Here is an 18,010-nt window from a genome sequence, read left to right as displayed (position 1 = left end):
TTTTTTGCCAGCAGGCAGGTTTTACCTGTAATAGCAAAATGGTGTGTGACGGTTCAGCACGTGTCTGTAGGAGATGAACAAGCCTGTCTTTAGGAGCTGCAAGTAGAACCTGCTGTGGTTTGGTTGGGTTTGTTTTTTTTACATCTTTTCAAGTACACAATAGTGTTCACAGATGAGGAATTATGTCGCTTGGTTTTCATACTGAGTGTAGGGTTAGTAGAACTTCAGGGCTTCAGGTGATTCTTGGCAGAATTTATTGCAATGTAATGAGTCACTGGAAGAGGCTCCCTGGGAAAGTGGTCCCAACAACCAAGCCTGTCGGAACTGAAGGAGTGCTTGGACATGATTATGGGTCACAGAATCAGAATTGTAGGGCTTGGAAGGGACCTCAAGAGGTTGAGTCCAACTCCCTTGCCAAAGCAGGTGCTTTAATGCTTAGGAAAGTCTGTGATTCTCTTGAAAATAGTACTCAATAATGACTACGAGTAAGCCAGCCATTCAAGGGTTTGTCTTAGAAATTTAACAACAGGGTTAAAATCTTTACAACAGCTTTTATATACTCAGACTGTACTTTGTACAGATGTAGTACCAGGTAAGTGAGATGGGAATTCTGTTGTAACTTTGGAATACGTATTCAGTGTTTGATGTTACGGTGGTCTGTGGCTAAACAGGTTTTCCTAGTTCTTAAAGTAGTAATCAGAATCCATCTCAGCTTTTCTTGAGATGGGTGCTTCTATTTCCGGTACATTAATGTCAGCCTTAGGAGTTTCTAAGCTATTTCGTTTTCCTTCCTGTGTGCATGGTAAGGCTTCATGGGTCCTGCCCAACTGTCCAGAGTGGGGTTTTGTAACATACCAAATGTGGAGTTTGGACTGTAGAAAACACAACACATGGCTTGCTGGCAGTAGATGATGGGCACTGGAGGATCCAATTGCCATCCTTGGCTTTCTGGTTTGTATTAGGATGAAGGGATAATCATCTCTGACAAAGGCAGAATTTGAGAAATAACTACATAATCAGTAGAGGCAAAGAGTTCATAGAAGCTAAGCATGAGCTACCTAAGAGTGCTGTGTTGTTTAATTAAGAGGGTATTTCATGTAATGAACTGGATAACAAGGGTGGGTGTTTTGGTGGTACATGGTTTGGTTGAGGGTTTAAAACCTTTTTATGGAGGCTCCGTCTAATACCTCTAATTTAAACAAGTAGTTCTGTTCTCTTGGTAAAGAAAATACCCATATAGACCCTGCTAAGCCTGAGCTTTTACTCTACTGAAGGTCACCAAGCACTGAGACTCTGTCCTGGAAGAGACCAGGATGTGACATTCTTACATGGGTGTCACTAATGAGTCTCTGAAGCAGTGCAACTGGTGCCCAGTTGTATGAACAGGAGAAAAAAGTGGGTGAGGGGCTGGCTGTTCTTGACAAGCTGCCCGAATGTATAGGCTTACCTGCAGGCAGGAAATGACTGGCCTGTTACCCAAAACCAAAAAACTTGCCTGTACTGTTTCTCATGGTGTTGCCTTGAATCTCCTTTTGTGGTTCATCTGCTGCTGCCATCTCCGTTCCTGGGGGGGGGGTGCGAATCGGGTACACTGTAAGCCCAAATCACATAACGGCCCAGGTTGGGAGGGAACTTGAAAGATCATCTGTTCCACTCCTTGGTGGGACCCTATTGAGCACCCTGTCCTCACTGCATCTTCAAAACTTCCTAGTGATTATGAATCTGCCATGTCCCTGGAGAGGTTCCAGTGATTGTTCTCACTGGGAAACCTATTCTGTGGTGGTCTGGCCCTGGCTGGAGGCCAGACACTCACCAAAGTCACTCAATCGCTTCCCTTTTCAGCTGCACAGGGGAGAAAATACATATTGAGAGGCTCAGGAGTTGAGATCATAGGGAGAGATCATTGTGCAATGAATGTCAACGGGCAAAATGGACTCAACATGGAACAGAGGAAAGAAAACTGATTTATTACACTACACACACAGAGTGACATCAGAATAGGATAATGAGAGGTACAAGCAGGTCTTCAAGCACTTCCCCCTGGCCCTCCTCAGGAACTTGATGCTTTGTAGATGTTTTGAGGTGGTCATGTGCAATATTACAGTGGGAACTGGGAAAGCTAAGGCCTCTTTGGAGTTAAACCTTGCAAGGCAGGCCGAGAAAGGGTTTCTTCAAATACACTGCAGACAAAACTAACGCTAGAGGCAGTGTAGGCCCTCTGCTGAATGAGGTGGGTGCCCTGGTGACAGAGGATACCAAGAAGGAGGAGTTACTGAATGCCTTCTTTGTATCACTGGAGAGTGTCCTCAGGAGCCCCAGACCCCTGATGCCTGAGAGGAAGTCAGGATAAAGGAGGAGTTGGCCTTGGTTGATGAGGGCTGGGTCAGGGATCAGTTAAGCAATCTGGACATCCATAAATCCATGGGTCTGGGTGGGATGTAGCTGCAGGTGCTGAGGGAGCTGGCAGAAGTCCTTGCTAGGCCACTCTCCATCACCTTTGCAAAGTCCTGGGAAACGGGAGAGGGGACTGAGGACAGCAAATGTCACTCCTGGATGGGCAAGGAGGAGGACCTGGGCAACTGCAGACTGGTCAGCACCATGCCCATCTCTGGAAGAGTGGTGGAACAGCTTGATGGTGCAGCTTCTAGGCTACTGAAGGGTAAGAGGGTCATTAGGAGCAGTCAGCATGGTTTCACGGAGGGAAAGTCATGTTTGACCAATCTAACAGCCTTTCATGAGGACATAACCAGGAGGACAGATGATGGTGGAGCAGTGGGTGTGGTTTACCTGGGTTTCAGTCAAGCATTTGACACTGTCTCCCACAACATCCTTGTGGGTAAACGGGAAGTGGTCTGGAGGACTGGGTAGTGAGGTGGATTGAGAGCTGGTTGAAGGGAAGAAGGCAGAGAGTTGTGGTCAATGGGACAGAGTCTAACTGGAGGCCTGTGTCTAGTGGAGTTCCTCAGGGGTTGGTACTGGGACCAGCACGATTCAGTATATTTATCAGTGACCTGGGTGAGGGAACCGAGTGCACTGTCAGCAGGTTTGCTGCTGGCACAGAACTGGGCACTGAGTGAGGTAAGGACAGGCTGGAGAGTTGGGTGGGGAGGAGTTTAATGAAATACAACAAGGGCAAGTGTAGAGCCTTGCAACCAGGGAAGGACAACCCCAGGTACCAGTGTAGATTAGGGATGGACCTGTTGGAGAGCAGTGTAGGTCAGAGGAACCTGGGGTCCTGATGGACAGCAGGATGACCGTGAGCCAGCAGTGTGCCCTCCTGGCCAAAAAGCCCAGTGGTATCCTGGGGTGTATTAGGAGGAGTGTGGTTACTAGGTCGAGAGAGGTCCTTCTCCCCCTCTACTCTGCCCTGGTGAGACCACATCTGGAATATTGTGTCCAGTTCTAGGCCTCTCAGCTCAAGAAGGACAGAAAACTTGAAAGAGTCCAGCACCGGGTCACAAAGATATTGGAGTGGAACATCTTCCTTATGAGGGCAGGCTGAGGGAGCTGGGTCTCTTTAGTTTGGAGAAGAGGAGACTGAGGGGTGACCTCATTAATGTCTAAGAATTAGTAAAGGGTGAGTGTCAGGAGAATGGATGTAGGCTCTGCTCATTGATGGCCAGCAATAGCTGGAACATAGGAGGTTCCATGTGGAAACTAAGGAAAAGCTTTCACTGTGAGGGTGACCAAGAACTGGGATGGGCTGCCCAGAGACATTGTCTTGTCTCCTCTGGAGACACTCAAAATCCATCTGGACAAGTTCTTGTGTGACGTAATCAGGGGATTCTGCTCTGACAGAGGGGTTGGACTAGATGGTTCTGTGATTCTGCGGTTGATGCACATGGACAGTTTTCACTGGCCAGAAGGGATTCACTACAGAAGGGATGACACTACAGAAAAAGGGGAACACCAAAACACCTTGAGAAAGCCTAAACACAAATGGCAGATCATATCTGTAAACTACTCTTGTAACCAGGCACAGCCAGCCTCTGTTCCTTCCAGAAGTTTCTGGGTGCCACCTGTCCTTACAGAGCCACTGAGACTGGTAGGCAACCCTGTTGGTTTGTAACGCAAACAACTTGTTCCAGTGTTTCACCACCCTCACAGATAACATGTCAGTAGGTTTTCTGTAGTTAATGTTTGTGGCCATCGCCTCTTCCTGCACAGGGCAACTCTGAGAAGAGTCTGGCTCAGTCTTCTCTACACCCCATCAGGACATTGCTGTCACATGCTCTGACTTGCCTGGCCCTGTGTGGAGCCAGGAGTTGGACTCAATGATCCTTATGGGTCCCTTCCAACTCTGTGTATGCTGTGAGTGCTAGGTATTCAGACACATGGGTAAGGTGATAGATCCTCCCTCCTCCCTGTCCCCAAGCTTGCTGTCAGCCTTGCGTGACATGTATTCCCTTCACGGCCCTTCAGTGGGGCTGTTTCAGGATGCCCAAGCTGTTCTTGTACTGGTGGTGTGGTTCAGCCCCAGGCATCATCTGAGCACCCTGTTCTGGGCTCCCTGGTATAAAAAGGACAGGGATCTCCTGGAGAGAGTCCAAAGAAGGGCTACGAAGATGATTAAGGGCCTGGAGCACCTCCCCTATGAGGGGAGGCTGAATAAGCTGGGGCTGTTCAGTCTTGAGAAGACTAAGGGGGGATCTAATTAATATCTGTAAGTATCTCAAGTATGGAATGCAGGGGGAATCAGCCAGCCCCTTTTCAGTGGTCTGGAGACAGGACAAGGGGCAATGGCTGCAAGTTGGGGCACAGGAAGTTCTGCACCAACGTGTGGCAGAACTTTTACACAGTGAGGATGACAGAGCCCTGGGACAGGCTGCCCAGGGAGGTGCTGGAGTCTCCTTCTCTGAAGATATTCAAGATCCATCTGGACGCCTCTCTGTGCAGTATGAGCTGGGGAGCTGCTTTGGCAGGGGGGTTGGACCTGATGGGCTCTTGAGGTCCCTTTCAATACACACACACACACGCACGCACGCACGCACACACACACAGCCACCACCCCCTTCCCTGGAGCACTGGCTTTCTGGTCAGTTCCTCACAAGCTACTTTCCTTCTCCAGATCTTAACACTTGTACTTCCCCCACCCCTCCCGTCTTCGCAGACTGCAGTCACAGATTTGCTCCCTTCTTTCTGCCCCGCATTGTTGCACGGGGAGGGGCAGGGAATGGGGGTTTTCAGTCTGTTCCTCCCGAGTTGTCTCCCTCCTTTGCTGGGGGGGCATTCCAAACACAAACCCTTCCCCTGCTGTCACTGTGGGGTCCCACCCACAGGAGACGCTCCTCACCAGTTGCCTCAAAAGTGCCCCAGCAAACCTGCTGTGGTGTGGATCAAGTTCTTCACAGGCTGTAGATGGTCTCTGCTCCCCATCCTTTTCCATGGGTCGCAAGGGGACACCCACTCCACCATGGTCTTCTCCACGGGCTGCAGGGGCATCTTTCTCTCTTGGCACCCGGAGTGCCTCATTCTTCCTGCGCCCTCCTGGCTTTGATGTCTGCACGGCTTGATACATCTTCTCACTCCCTTCTCTGGTGGCAAAATGTGTCTGCTTGCAGGGTTGTTTTTTTTTCTTCTAATGTGATTCCCAGAGGTGCTGCGACCATCAATGAGGGGCTTGGCCTTGGTCAGCAGCAACTCTGGCCATGAAATGGCTGATGTTTACTTTCTGGGGCCTGCAGAGAGCTTCTAGCTGCTGCTTGCAGAAGCCATCTCGTCAGCTCCCCCTTCTCCATTAAAACCCAGCTACACAAAACTGCAACATGGCTCCTTGGGGAAGTTAGCTTTGTCCTGGACAGAACCAGACCACTGGTCAGCCCAGTCTTGATCACAGCCCAAACGCAGCTATAACTCACCACTACATGCTTTCCAGCTGTCTGCCCCACGCCTGCACTGAAGCATGAGGTTATTCCTACCTGTTGTGTTTCCTCTTGGACCCCATCACACTTCCTTCAGCTTGACAGGTTAGTGACTCTTCCTTTTCTTTAAAGAGAGTAGGTGTTTGTAGACAGAAGAGGGGAGAATTACCAATAATGAGTATCCTGATGGTAGCTCTGAACACATGAAGGATCACAGAGCTTCCCTATGAAAGCTCCTTCTGCTGTTGCCTTCTACTATTACAGTATCTCAAGTTTCTCACCCGGTTTTGGCACCATGGATGCTAGTTCCCTCTTCCCTGCAGCTTCAAACCCAAATGGTATGTTCACGCTTCTTTGAGGATTCCTCAAATACAGGCTTTTGTTCCTGTTTCACTCTCCCTCCTTCAGCCTGCTCTCAATGGGCCGCATTAAAGGCAGCACACGAGGTAGGCAGTGAAATATTTTTAGGAGGCAGCATTCATTAAAAACAGCAGTGATAGAAACAAAGGAAAACAGTCATGATGATGCTGACAAGATTGCAAGAGTCTGGAAGACTAACTGTCCCTAGGCTCCCTACCTAAAAACAGGCCTGAAAACATGAGCTTATTATGAATCTTCACAAGCAGCCAGTTTGTGCCCTGCCCCATTTAATATATATCTGGGGACTGGATGTGAACCCGCAAATATGTGATGAGTGAGGAGGTCCACCAGTGTCTTTTGCAAGCTAGGATGCATTACTGACAGCATCACATTACTGACAGCATCACCCTGAGGCCCTGTTACAAAGCTCCCTAGAAGCCTCCTGCCAAACGCAGCCACCAACCTGTAACCTCCCAGTGACTAGCACTGCTTTCCCTGGCCAGCACAGAGCAGCAGCTCTACAATCAGGCTTCACGAATTCCCTGCAAACCACATCTGTGTGGATTCTGCCTTCCTTCACCTGTTTACCAGTATTTTTTTCAGCCTCTCTTAGCCAGCATGGGTTGCTTATGCTGCCATAGAGCCATCCTTTATCTCTAAAAGTGAATCCATTCTTTACTTCTCTCCCAGCCCAACCTCTCCCGCCCTTCCCCACCATGCGGAAGGCACTGACGTACTACGCAGCCATTGCCAAAACAGGCAGTGAAGGGTCTCTGCTTTTGCCCAACTATAGGCTGAATTTGCATTTCAGAATAAATTTGGTCGAGCAGGTAAGTGCCAACAGCAAAAAAAAGCTGAACAATTTAAACTTTCTACACAGGACGCATACATATTTTATTTATTTTTGGGAAATACATTAAAAATCGTTTCTTAGTCTAGGATATCTATACAGAATTCAGAATATGCAGAGTGCCCTTTTAAACTCAAGAAACATTTGTCAAATGTACAAAAACATTACAGAGACACACTTGTTAATCAAAGCACAGTAAATGGATGCCATTTTTCAACAGTTCAAAACAGTCTCTAAACCAGTGCAAATTTTATTGCATTAAAAGAAAACTTCCCAGCTAACTTAAAATCATAATTTATTCACACTACTTCCTTTCATCCTCATTACAGTATAGTTTATTTCAAGCTCCTAAAAGGAGTTTAATGTGCTTCTAAAAACAGCAAACAATCCCTTTTATTTGCACCACTGACTGATGCGGACTGAAAGAACAAATAAAACCCCCATCCGTTTCTCTCCTCCTATGCATCACAATATACAGCACAGTAGAACACAGAACTAGAGTCCAATTCAACTGTTTGGCTTCAAGACTTTAATGTTACAAGGGTGTGGGTCTGCGTGTTTCAAAAAGTTCCACCTCGAGGTTTTTATTAATTAAAAGAAAAAGAACCTGTGTTAAAGATGCACAGTTGCGTGAATAAGATGACCTGCTTACCATTTACTGAAATAAAGTTATCTGCATTGAAATAATTGCAGAGTTGTTTTAAAAAGATAAAGCCACTCAGTGGATTCTTCAGTTACTTATAACAATTTGTTTTAAAAATATAAATTTCTATGCTCTAATGTACAATTTGAAAATATCCCCCATGTTGCAGTTATTCGAGGAAAGCGGTAAACAGCGAAAGGTATATTCTTCTAGCTGCAGCAACATAAAAAGCCATTAATTCACAGTCAAAATGGAATAAAATTACTCATTCACAAGTGCAATGTAGCTTGAGCTTAATCAATGTGAAATTCCATTAGGAACAAGACTTAAGTGACTTGCAAAACAAATGAATTCAGTTTGAAACACGTATGCTAAGTATTTTCCATCAAAATTGTACTGTCTAAACTCGAGTTTACATAAAGCGTGCAGACAGGATATGGCTGTAAGTAACATGCAGATGCTTCTAGTAACATGTAAAAGCTGGTACCTATTACTGTGCCAATACTGCGGCCCCATCAGTCTCCTGTGCCTCTGGGGTTTTGAAAATTGCTGTATCGTGGTAGCATGCCAAAAACTTTGTCACTTAAGAATCCTGATTCCAAACCTTTAAGACCCCATTTATTGGTTTAGTTCTACAGAAAACACCTATTTTTATATGAGCACAGAAGCTATATGTAACTGTTTTGTAGCTGGGCGAGAGGTGCAAGAAAGTATCTCCTCAGCGTAACTGACGTCATCTCAACATCCTTGGGGCATCAATTCAAGGAGCCTTCTCTGTGATCATTGTTACTCCATCACAAACTTTCTAAGTTATTGGACTTGCCTGAAATTCATTAACAGTTTGCATCCACATACATAATTGGTTTGGTTTAGACCCTTGCTTCACATACACATCACAGGTTATGCAGTTAATACAGACCTGCAATGGGGTTTTTTTTCCACCCCCCTCCTTTGTAACGCTTTCTCCAGCTCATTCATCCATTATGGACTCGGGTGTTTGGATACAAGGAGTGGGGTGTCAGAACAAACCAGAAGCATTTTGCAGGTAACTAAGTCGTTCCTGTTTTCAGGACTGCACAAGTGTTTGCAATGCTCTCACAAATAAAAAAAAAAACAAAAACCCCAAAACCAAGCTGACCCTGAAAACCACCCAAAACAAACAAACCAAACACCCCCGCCCCCACCCCCAAAAGCCAACAACCAACACCCCCTCCCCCCCCCCCCCCCCAAAAAAAAGCCAACAACAATAAACCCACCAAAAACCCCAACTTTTGAAGACTTTACCCTGCTTAGTTTCGGACAGATACTTCAACTGTACAATATTGCACCATGCTAAGCTATTTTATGCCATGCCCTGTTCTTACACACGCTCCTAGTTCTTTCAGCATTCAAATTAGGGAAGCCTACATCTTAGAAAGTTTGTGTAGGAATACCTGCAGTCTCTACCTGTTTGACATTTAGGTCTGCTCCTACAAAGGAGCATCAGGAAGTGCCATCATACATTTGAAAGGAGAGAAAGCAACTAGGAAAAAAATAATCCACCGAGTCCTTAATTGCTCTCAAATTTTTTGTGAAATTCCACCCATCCCAAATCATTTCCTTAGATGAAAGCTAACCAAACAAATCACTTGCAGAGATCTCCCTTTTCGTTTAACTATGGATTTAACTCAAGACTCAACTGATTAGTTAGCTATTAAAAATTAGGCATTAAAAAAAAAACACATCCAAAGCAGTTTTGTCATTCCACACTAAAGAATTAATTTAAAAACAGACAGATTCACGGTTTCAGGTACCCACAGGATTTGAACCGCCCTGAAATCCAGGTATGTATGTAAAACAGGAATTAATTTGTAGTGTACAGAAACGCCAATATGCAGGAGTATATCAAGGTGAGGTCAATCCCACAGCCGTCCTTTTCCGCTCAGGCTTTAGGTTTGGTTGGTTGAGGGATTTTTTTTGTGTAGTGTATATAGCTGGGGAAAGTCCACCATGTAGCACTAGGTGCCGTGACACAGCCTGCTTTGCTATTTCTTTACAACACCATTGCCCAAGTGACCTATTTTTTCAGCAACAGATGGGAAGGTTGTTTGGAAACTAAGGTGACATGCTTAAAGAATTTAGTTTATAATAATATTATTTACAATGATTTAAAAGAAATTGGATGTCACCTGTTGTCTAAAACAGCACTCACTGAGCAGATTTTCTTTGTAACTTTATAAGCTGTGAGCACATAAGGATAACTAAAACTTGATTCCTTGCAAGATGCATCACATAACCACATGATTTGTGCACTTAACACTCAAAAATATTTTTTTTATAGTTGTAAGTTTATTATCAGTACAGCTTCAGAGAGACTTTTCAAGGATGGAACCGTGCATGTCAATTATGTAATAGGAGAAGAGGGGAAAGTATAAAGAAACAAGCTCTACACTTCAATTGTGATGTAAAGCAACCATGCATAAAACCAAAGAGTAAAGAATAAAATAATATTTAAAAAAAGTCAGTGTGTGCTTTCTTGCTTTTAATTGCCAAAAAAGCACAGTACTTTTGCCAGGAGAGAATCTGTCCAGGCAATATCCCCATATTAATTTATGATCAGCACTTGCTGACAGAATACAAGAAAACAATGTATGATGCAAATGTATTCTGTTACAAATAGTGCAAATCCTTTGTTTCAGCCTCATGAAAAAACAAAAGTTGTTGTTTCATGTAGCAGCTGTTCCAGACAGATCTCCATCCCTCATCATTTCCAAGAACTAAAAAATTTCATCAAGGGCGTATGAAGTAAATACGTTCACACCCAGAAGCAGTTTTAGCTATGCGCCTTCAACGTGCCGCAACTCTTACTCACTCTTTCCTCCAGGAATAACTCCACCAGAAAAGTCACACTGTCAAATTTCAGGGAAAAAAAAAAAAAAAGCGCCTGGAATAAAAGTTATCATCATATTCCTCAAGTAACAGAAACATTGACACTGTCGACCAGCATCCAGGCTCTTCTTGCCAAGGCGACTGACTATGGCAGTCAGTTGATACGTGAGGCGAGGAAATGTCTTATTTACCAGAATCAATCAAAAAGATGAGTTCATCTCTTCAGAACGTACAGTCAAGCACTTCACTTGTGCTCATATACACCTTGAATACCATATTTATAAATACATTTCAATTGAAATATTGAATCTGGACTGTCAGTGCAAAACAATTAACCCACAGGCTAGATAAAGAATTCCAGGGAAAAGACACTTTTTAACCATACAGGTATGCAGTATAAAGCATACTTTTTTCAGACAGTATCTGCTGACAAACCTTGTACATATCCTAATGACATTTAAGCTTCCCATCTAATTTTCAGTAAGCCATCCCTTTCTGCATGGCTTTAGTGTAGAAGCCTAACATTCTTTTGGAGAAAGCAGCAGGACGTTCTAGGATCTTTGTTAGACAAAAGAGTAGAGGAAAACTAGTGTAAGTTTCTGGCTTTTACAGCTACAGATGTACATCATGTGGTCAGCCTCAGACAATTTGGAATACTGACTGGGACACGGGTCAGGAGAAGGATAGCAATGTTAGGTACTGTGATCTGACAAAAGCAACCGCAGTGAAACTTCCGATCCGCGGACTCACTCACAGATTTACATTCATGCAGACGTACTGCACACCAGTGAGAAGATCCCCTTCAGCTTAAGGGCATTTTAAAGAAGTAGCGAAGCATCTAAGGACTCTGTTGCAGGAGAACAATTTCATTACAGTACACAAGCACTGGTGGCCCTGATGGAAGTCACCAAACACAGGCTGCTGTTTAGTCATCATGGTTTTGAAGAACTTGATACTCTGGGGGAAAGATTTGAGGAAGGAAAAGGAGAAGTATACACAGGGGGTGGGACGAAAAAGCAGATCAATCACTGAAACCATCTCACCCTGTTAATATAGTTTTAAAACGTTTTAACATACTTTACAGTGTGTCTCATGAGATGAAAGACAAGATTGCCTGTTGTAGCTCAATGAAATTGCTTTGATGAATCGCTCAATTATCACCGTTTGGGATTCAAAGTGTAAATATCTCATGTAACACCATGTTCCTGGTTTGTTCACCTCCACTTTTGTCTCACTGAAGTTTAGCATGTGTCCTCCTCACTTTCATATCAAAGGCGCTCCAAAACACTTCCTGCAACACTCAACTCTGCTGCTTGGTGGAGCATCTATTTTCTCCATCTTTTCAAGAACATCCTTTGGTAGATTTTTATGTGCAAGCCTGTATTCACTATCAAAGACCTCTGAAAAAGAAAAAAGCAGAGTTGAAGTTACTTAAGAAACACTGTACAGAGCACACTACTGTTACTATAAAATACATTTGGTGATTTTTAGAAAACAAAATAATTAACTAGATGCTGATTTTTTGTTTGGGGTTTTTTTTGGTCAAAATGCATCTTCTCAGAGAACCTGAACAACATCTTCATGCTGGAGCATGATAATACATCACACTGGATGCCCATTACTTCTATGATACTTTAGTTCATCTGTTCCCTCTTGCATCCCACAGTCAGGTTACAGGAGATCAAGAAAGGGTGGGCAATCAGGTAGCTAGATGACACAGGTCTAATATGTGGGTCAGAGAAAGAACATGTTCAGATATGAGGAATTAAACTTCAAGATAATAAACTTTGTTTAGAGTAAGTGATTATTGGTTTCAAAGTAAAAATGAATGGCCCCATCTGCATTACATTTTCAGAAGCAGCAACATCTACTTGAAGAGTGGCAGTGCAGTACTTCTCACTAAAACACAGCAATTAAAATGTTACTGTTGTGGTTCAGCCTCAGGCAGCAGCTGAGCTCACCCCTCCCCGCGGACACTCTGCTGGCTCTCAGACTGCCCCAGAGCCACACAGACCCACCTGTCCCCAACCACCCCCTTTTATGGGGGTGTGACATCATGTGGTGTGGAAAAAAACCCTTGGCCAGCTCAGCTCACCTGTGCTGGCTGCCTGGGAAAGTTAACTCAGTCTGAGCTGAAACCAGGACAATTACTTAGAAATTCATGGGTGAAAAGTTGATTTTATACACTAGTTTTCATCTAAAGTGTTTGTGTATTTCACACGAGGCACTATGCATTCCACAGTATTTTTACTTACCCATGTCGATGTTCTCTCTTCCAAGAGACACCAGAGACAGGAAAAGAATTTCTCTATAAAAACTCCTAGGAAACATTTTGAAGAGGAAGTCAGTGGAAGCACCAACTATCCTAAGTCTAGAAAGTCAATGCCAAAGATGCTAATCTTCCATTATGTAGTCATTGAAAATGTTCTGTTTATCTTGCTTGTGAAAAAAGTGACTGATGTACATTATTACAAGCCCAAAGTTTTCTCATGCCTGAGTATTCTTCCTGAATGCATGATGTTGTAATTTCACCACATCCCCACCACTACGTTTTCTATGAAAAAATCCCTCTGCCAAACGTGCCATAAAAAACTCCAGAAAAACAAGAAATATAAAATTAAGCACCACTAATTTGTTAACTCATTCCCACCTGAGGGTGAAGGACAGGGACCAGCCTTATTTCAGATCACTCACACTTTGTTTTTTGTTTCAGAATGTCACGATCTATCTCAAAGATAAATATTCTCTGGGCAGATTAGTTCTTGTTTCTTTTTAGTAACTAGAGACCACAGAAGCAAAGATGACCTAGCACGATGGACTTGGAACATATCTTCTATCTGCTGTAATTTACTTCAGTGGCTGTGCCTCTGCACAGATTGTATGTACCGTATGAGTGCTATTCACACCTCTCCCTTTGTTTGTGGATCATGCTCTATACACTTTTCCTAGCCAGTACTCCAGGTTGATATAATTTCAGCAGGTAGTTTGGAGAGTATTCCAGCACTGCAAAGGGATGCTGTATTTATCAACTTGCTAGATCTGGAGCAACACCAAAATCTGTGTTTTCCTTATTGATTTATAAAATGTCCATTTTGATTAAAGAATTATATTTATCCATTTGATTTGGATAAATTACACACCTGGCTACAGAATGGATCTGTTTCTAAACAAGGGCATCAAAAAACATACAGAATGTGTGGTGGACACAAATGGAACTCAGTATTATTGACAGGTCCTTATGTAATTATTATTATGAAGTACCTACAGTCTGACCTTGTTTAACTTTGAGTGGGGAGAAAGTAAGAAGAGATTACCCCTTTACCTCTGTCGCTTCACATCTGGCTTAATGTTCTGCACAAGGAGGTTGATTGGTTTATCAACGTTATTGTTCTGAATACTTAGTTTGATGCTCTCCAACAAAGTATTTGTTGCCTGCTGATCTTCTGCCACTGTGGAGGGCCTCTTTTCAGAAGAATCTGGGAGATGTGACAGTACAGATTATCAAAACATAACATTTTATCACTTTCTGAAATGTTTACCTTCTGCTTATTAAATTGAGATAGATATATATATAGTCCACTCAACCTACAGAAATTTGTTACAGTGAAAAGGCTTTGTCTGCCTATAGACTTAAACTCAGAAGTGACAGAATGCATCAGGTTTCCATATGTAAGAGAAATAACATGAAAAACACTGAACTATTATTCCTTAGAAAACAGCGACTTGTGTAGAAATGCTCAATCCATCTGCTGGCAACCCCCCCCCCCCAAAGCTGCAGATTAGGCAGCAAGCACATAGCAGGTAAATGAAGTGTAGACTAAGGCTAGCAATCACAGTCACACCAACCTAAGGCTTTCACAGAATTGTCATATATGATGGTTTACAAATGTAATTTTCTGATTTCCAAATACTTTCTGACACTGCTGTAGAGCCTACCTACAAAACCACTCATTTTCTTCACGTTTAAAACAGCCTTTTTTCTCCTTTATTTACTTAAATACATATATGTATGCATGTCCAAGTGCTTTGGATCCACTTCTCATGTATTATGCTGAAATCAGGATGCACATCTTATTCCGTGCCCTTGATTAATTTTCTGATCAGCCTGGTTTTTCTTCTTTAGAACCAGACTTAGCAAGTTACATAGGTTTGGTTTTTTTTTAAGTTAAAACAGACTGAGAAAAAAAAAAGAAAAAATTTTTTGCTGATCAGAAGTAATGAAATCCCAAAGTTCTCACAATCAGTCTCCCTGTTTTTAATCCCTTCCAAATCAAGTTATGGTAGGCAAAGGGTTTCAGTCAAGTAGGCTGCCAAATGTATACAGTAATGGGACCTGTGACTTCTAATTCATTTACAGAAACAGAAGATGCTTTTTGGTAATACAGTCTTCTTCTCCATGCCTGCATGGATATAACCAGATTACACAGCAGAACATTCAGAGGTAAAGCTTTTTAGCACTGCACCTAGAGCAAATCCTCCCACCCTGTTTATGTATGACAGGCAGAGACCAGGTAACTTTTCACGCTGATCACTAATAATTTGACATTAAGTACCTGACTATATTGACTAATTAAGTACCAGATTACACTGACTAATTGACTACATTAAGTACTTAAGGAATTGCAGATGCTTCACACGCTAAAAAAGCTTTCCAACTCGATGGGCTGTATGCACTTCAGACACTACAAAACAACTGGGTTTTTTTCCATGGCCTCTGCTCCCTCTGCTTTCTCTAACATTTATTTTACTTACTGAGATTTCTCCATGAGATATACAGAGGCTCCCCTGGCTCTTGGTGGAGGTTGGTATTGTCCCACAGAAGATGGATGCATACTAGCTTGCTATCTTGCGCAAGAGATGTCAAAGGAAGCTAAAAAACATAAGAAAATCCAAATCACTTGACAATCTGTGAATCATTTATTTCCATTAAAAATATATTGGACTCAAAACAATAGTTCAGTAAATATTTTATAAAATTAAGTTCCTCTGGAATCATTAATATGCTTAGTGGGCAAGAAAAATTTACCACTGATCTGTAAAGTTAAAATATTAATGATAAGATACTCCATCCCATCTTGCAATTAGTTTTCCCTAAAACATTGCATTTTTCTTGTATGCTTCAGATTTTAGTAGTGTTGGTCTTCCTTTACATCTCCTGGAAAATTGTTCCTCATTCTAGGTGGGTTTTTTGTTTGGTTGTTTTTTTTTTTTTGAACTGAAGGATAGAATTTTAAAATTAAAGCACATACAAGTGGATAGGAAAATTCTACTGTTTCATACACATCACATACAAGTATTTACTGAATTTGGTATTTACATACACAAATCACAGGGCAGCCAATAAAAAAAAAAAGAGAGAAAAAAAGACAGACCAATGACTTAAAAGGTTTATATATGGGAGCACACAACCTGCACTGTTGGAACTACAATATACTGCAATTTGTGGGCTGACAACCGGCACGTCTTGTTTCCTTTCATGTATCAGCCTTCTCTTTAATCAGTCTTACTCTCTGGCTTTTTAAAAGACAAAGGCCTAAAAGACTAGAATTTGAATGCTGTTTAAACTCATTTTACTTCAAGATACTTTTGGAAAACAAACTCTCAAATTTAGCTTACTCTACTACCTGCAGTTTAAATATGAGGAAGCCCCTTACCTGCACTCCATTATTACAGTGTTCAGATGTTAGAATGAGACCAGGTAAGTTGCTAGGTAGATCCAACCGTTGGAAATACCAAACTAGATTCCAGAAAATGATGGGGTGTTGATTGATGAATTTGGATGTATGAATTACTTGCTCTCCCTCATTTTCCAACAGTGATTCAAGCTCCTTACGTAGTACCAGAGGGCTCAAGTAGGGTACAGATACAGGAAGGGGGTTAGGTCTTTTTATTAAAGGATCCTAAATAAAAAACACACACAAAATTAAAAAACAGGGTTTTTTACAAAATCAAAGATTTTTCTTCCAGAAATACTCTTCATGATTACTGGCCTTGAAAATCCCCCATTGCACAGTTTCTTTTGATATTTGGAAGAAGCTTCTGGAAGTACTGAACACACAGTAACTTTAACAGCATCAGCAATTTTCACTGTTGAGGTGTTTCTTAGCTTTAAAGAACAATTACCTAGCCTTGCTCTGTTATATGAAAGAGAGAACATCCTAATTTCTTATAACTTGCTCTTGATTGTGCAGTTTCAAGTCATCTAAGCTGGAACTAAGTCAGTGGCAATGGGGATTGCAGAAAGACGTTAGTAATCACATCAGCTGTGGAACTGAATCATGAGCTCACATTAAGACAGATCCCAACAATAAAAAAAGCACCAGAAGAGAGGAGAAACACTTTGTTTCACATGCAGGAATAAGGTAATAGTCTTAATACTCCCTCTTACCTTGTCCCATCCACTCAACAGGTAAGCCTAACCTTACATAGCATACAGAGGAGGGGTGTAAGCTAACACGTAGAAAAGGAACAACATTTCACTCTTGCAAGCGTGTTTGCACAACTGTGTTGAGTTTGCTGGAGAAGTTGGGCTATTTTTAAAACAAACTTCCAGTTTTGAAAAGACAAAGGATAGTTTCACTCTGCTAGAGAGAACATTTGAAACCAGCAGCACAGTTGATACAATACACTGAAAAAGTAGTTTTCGATTAAATGAGCCAAGATTCCTTTTTTTCCTAAGAACATGAAAATACGCTTGGCCGTTCCCATTCCCCAAACAGACAAGAATGCTAGCAGTAGAACACCATTCATTCTAAGTTAATTGCATTCAATACTCTTCTGTCAACTACAGGTGCATCTTCTAGACTTACCACAACTTCTTGCAAGCTATTTGGAAGACTAACTGTTGAGATGCCATGAGACGGTCTCTGGGACAGATCAATGTTTTGCAGTGGACCTCCAACACTGTGGCTCCGAGTCAAGGACACTCCCCGTTTTGGTGGATTGTTGGGTGAGGTCTCCATGGTTCCGGGATCTTTACTCTCTTCTTCTCCAACATCACTGGATTTTAGAAGAGAATAAACTAATATGAAACGACTCAGCATTCCTATGGCAACGGGAAGGAAGCAGAGAAAGGCTGCCAAGTAAGCATCCGAAAATAGGTTTCTTTATTAAAAAGGAATCGTGTTTTCCCAGTTAGGTCCATGGTTTAGTGAAAAAAAAAAAATAAATGCCTCTCAGAACAGTGTAACCATCCCACCAGAAAAGTAGCTAGGTATAACCTAAGATATAAATCTGAAAGAACTGCAGTTCTATATAGATACAATTTATCTGGTGGAGGTTTATCTTGCTTAGAAAAACAGCAATGTACAGTTTTGTCAACACAAAAACATTATCTTGTTCTGACTATGCAACTTTTTATTTCCTCTTCCCTTTATGCTTACTTTCTTTAAATGTCATAAGCAGAGCAAAAATGTTACAGAAAACAAT

General features: G+C 42.3%; 1 protein-coding gene across 2 annotated transcripts in view; it reads right to left on the bottom strand.

Moving 5' to 3' along the window:
- Positions 1-11,845: 11,845 nt before the first annotated feature.
- The window catches only part of DENND4C (DENN domain containing 4C), a gene marked incomplete at both ends in the record, with an annotated part of 43,412 nt that continues 37,247 nt past the window's right edge, over positions 11,846-18,010 (bottom strand). For both annotated transcript variants that reach the window (XM_084278949.1, XM_084278948.1), the window contains 6 exons: positions 11,846-11,982; positions 12,838-12,902; positions 13,905-14,058; positions 15,335-15,452; positions 16,237-16,482; positions 17,392-17,581. In XM_084278949.1, coding sequence (XP_084135075.1) covers positions 11,846-11,982; positions 12,838-12,902; positions 13,905-14,058; positions 15,335-15,452; positions 16,237-16,482; positions 17,392-17,581 — 910 coding nt within the window. The remainder of the gene's footprint in view (positions 11,983-12,837; positions 12,903-13,904; positions 14,059-15,334; positions 15,453-16,236; positions 16,483-17,391; positions 17,582-18,010) is intronic.

The sequence above is a fragment of the Gallinula chloropus genome (genome assembly GCF_964237585.1).
Source record: "Gallinula chloropus genome assembly, chromosome: Z".
In the NCBI taxonomy this organism is placed as follows: Eukaryota; Metazoa; Chordata; class Aves; order Gruiformes; family Rallidae; genus Gallinula; species Gallinula chloropus.
The sequence above is the reverse complement of the archived record's forward strand: the minus strand, read 5'-3'. Positions and strand labels throughout refer to the sequence as shown.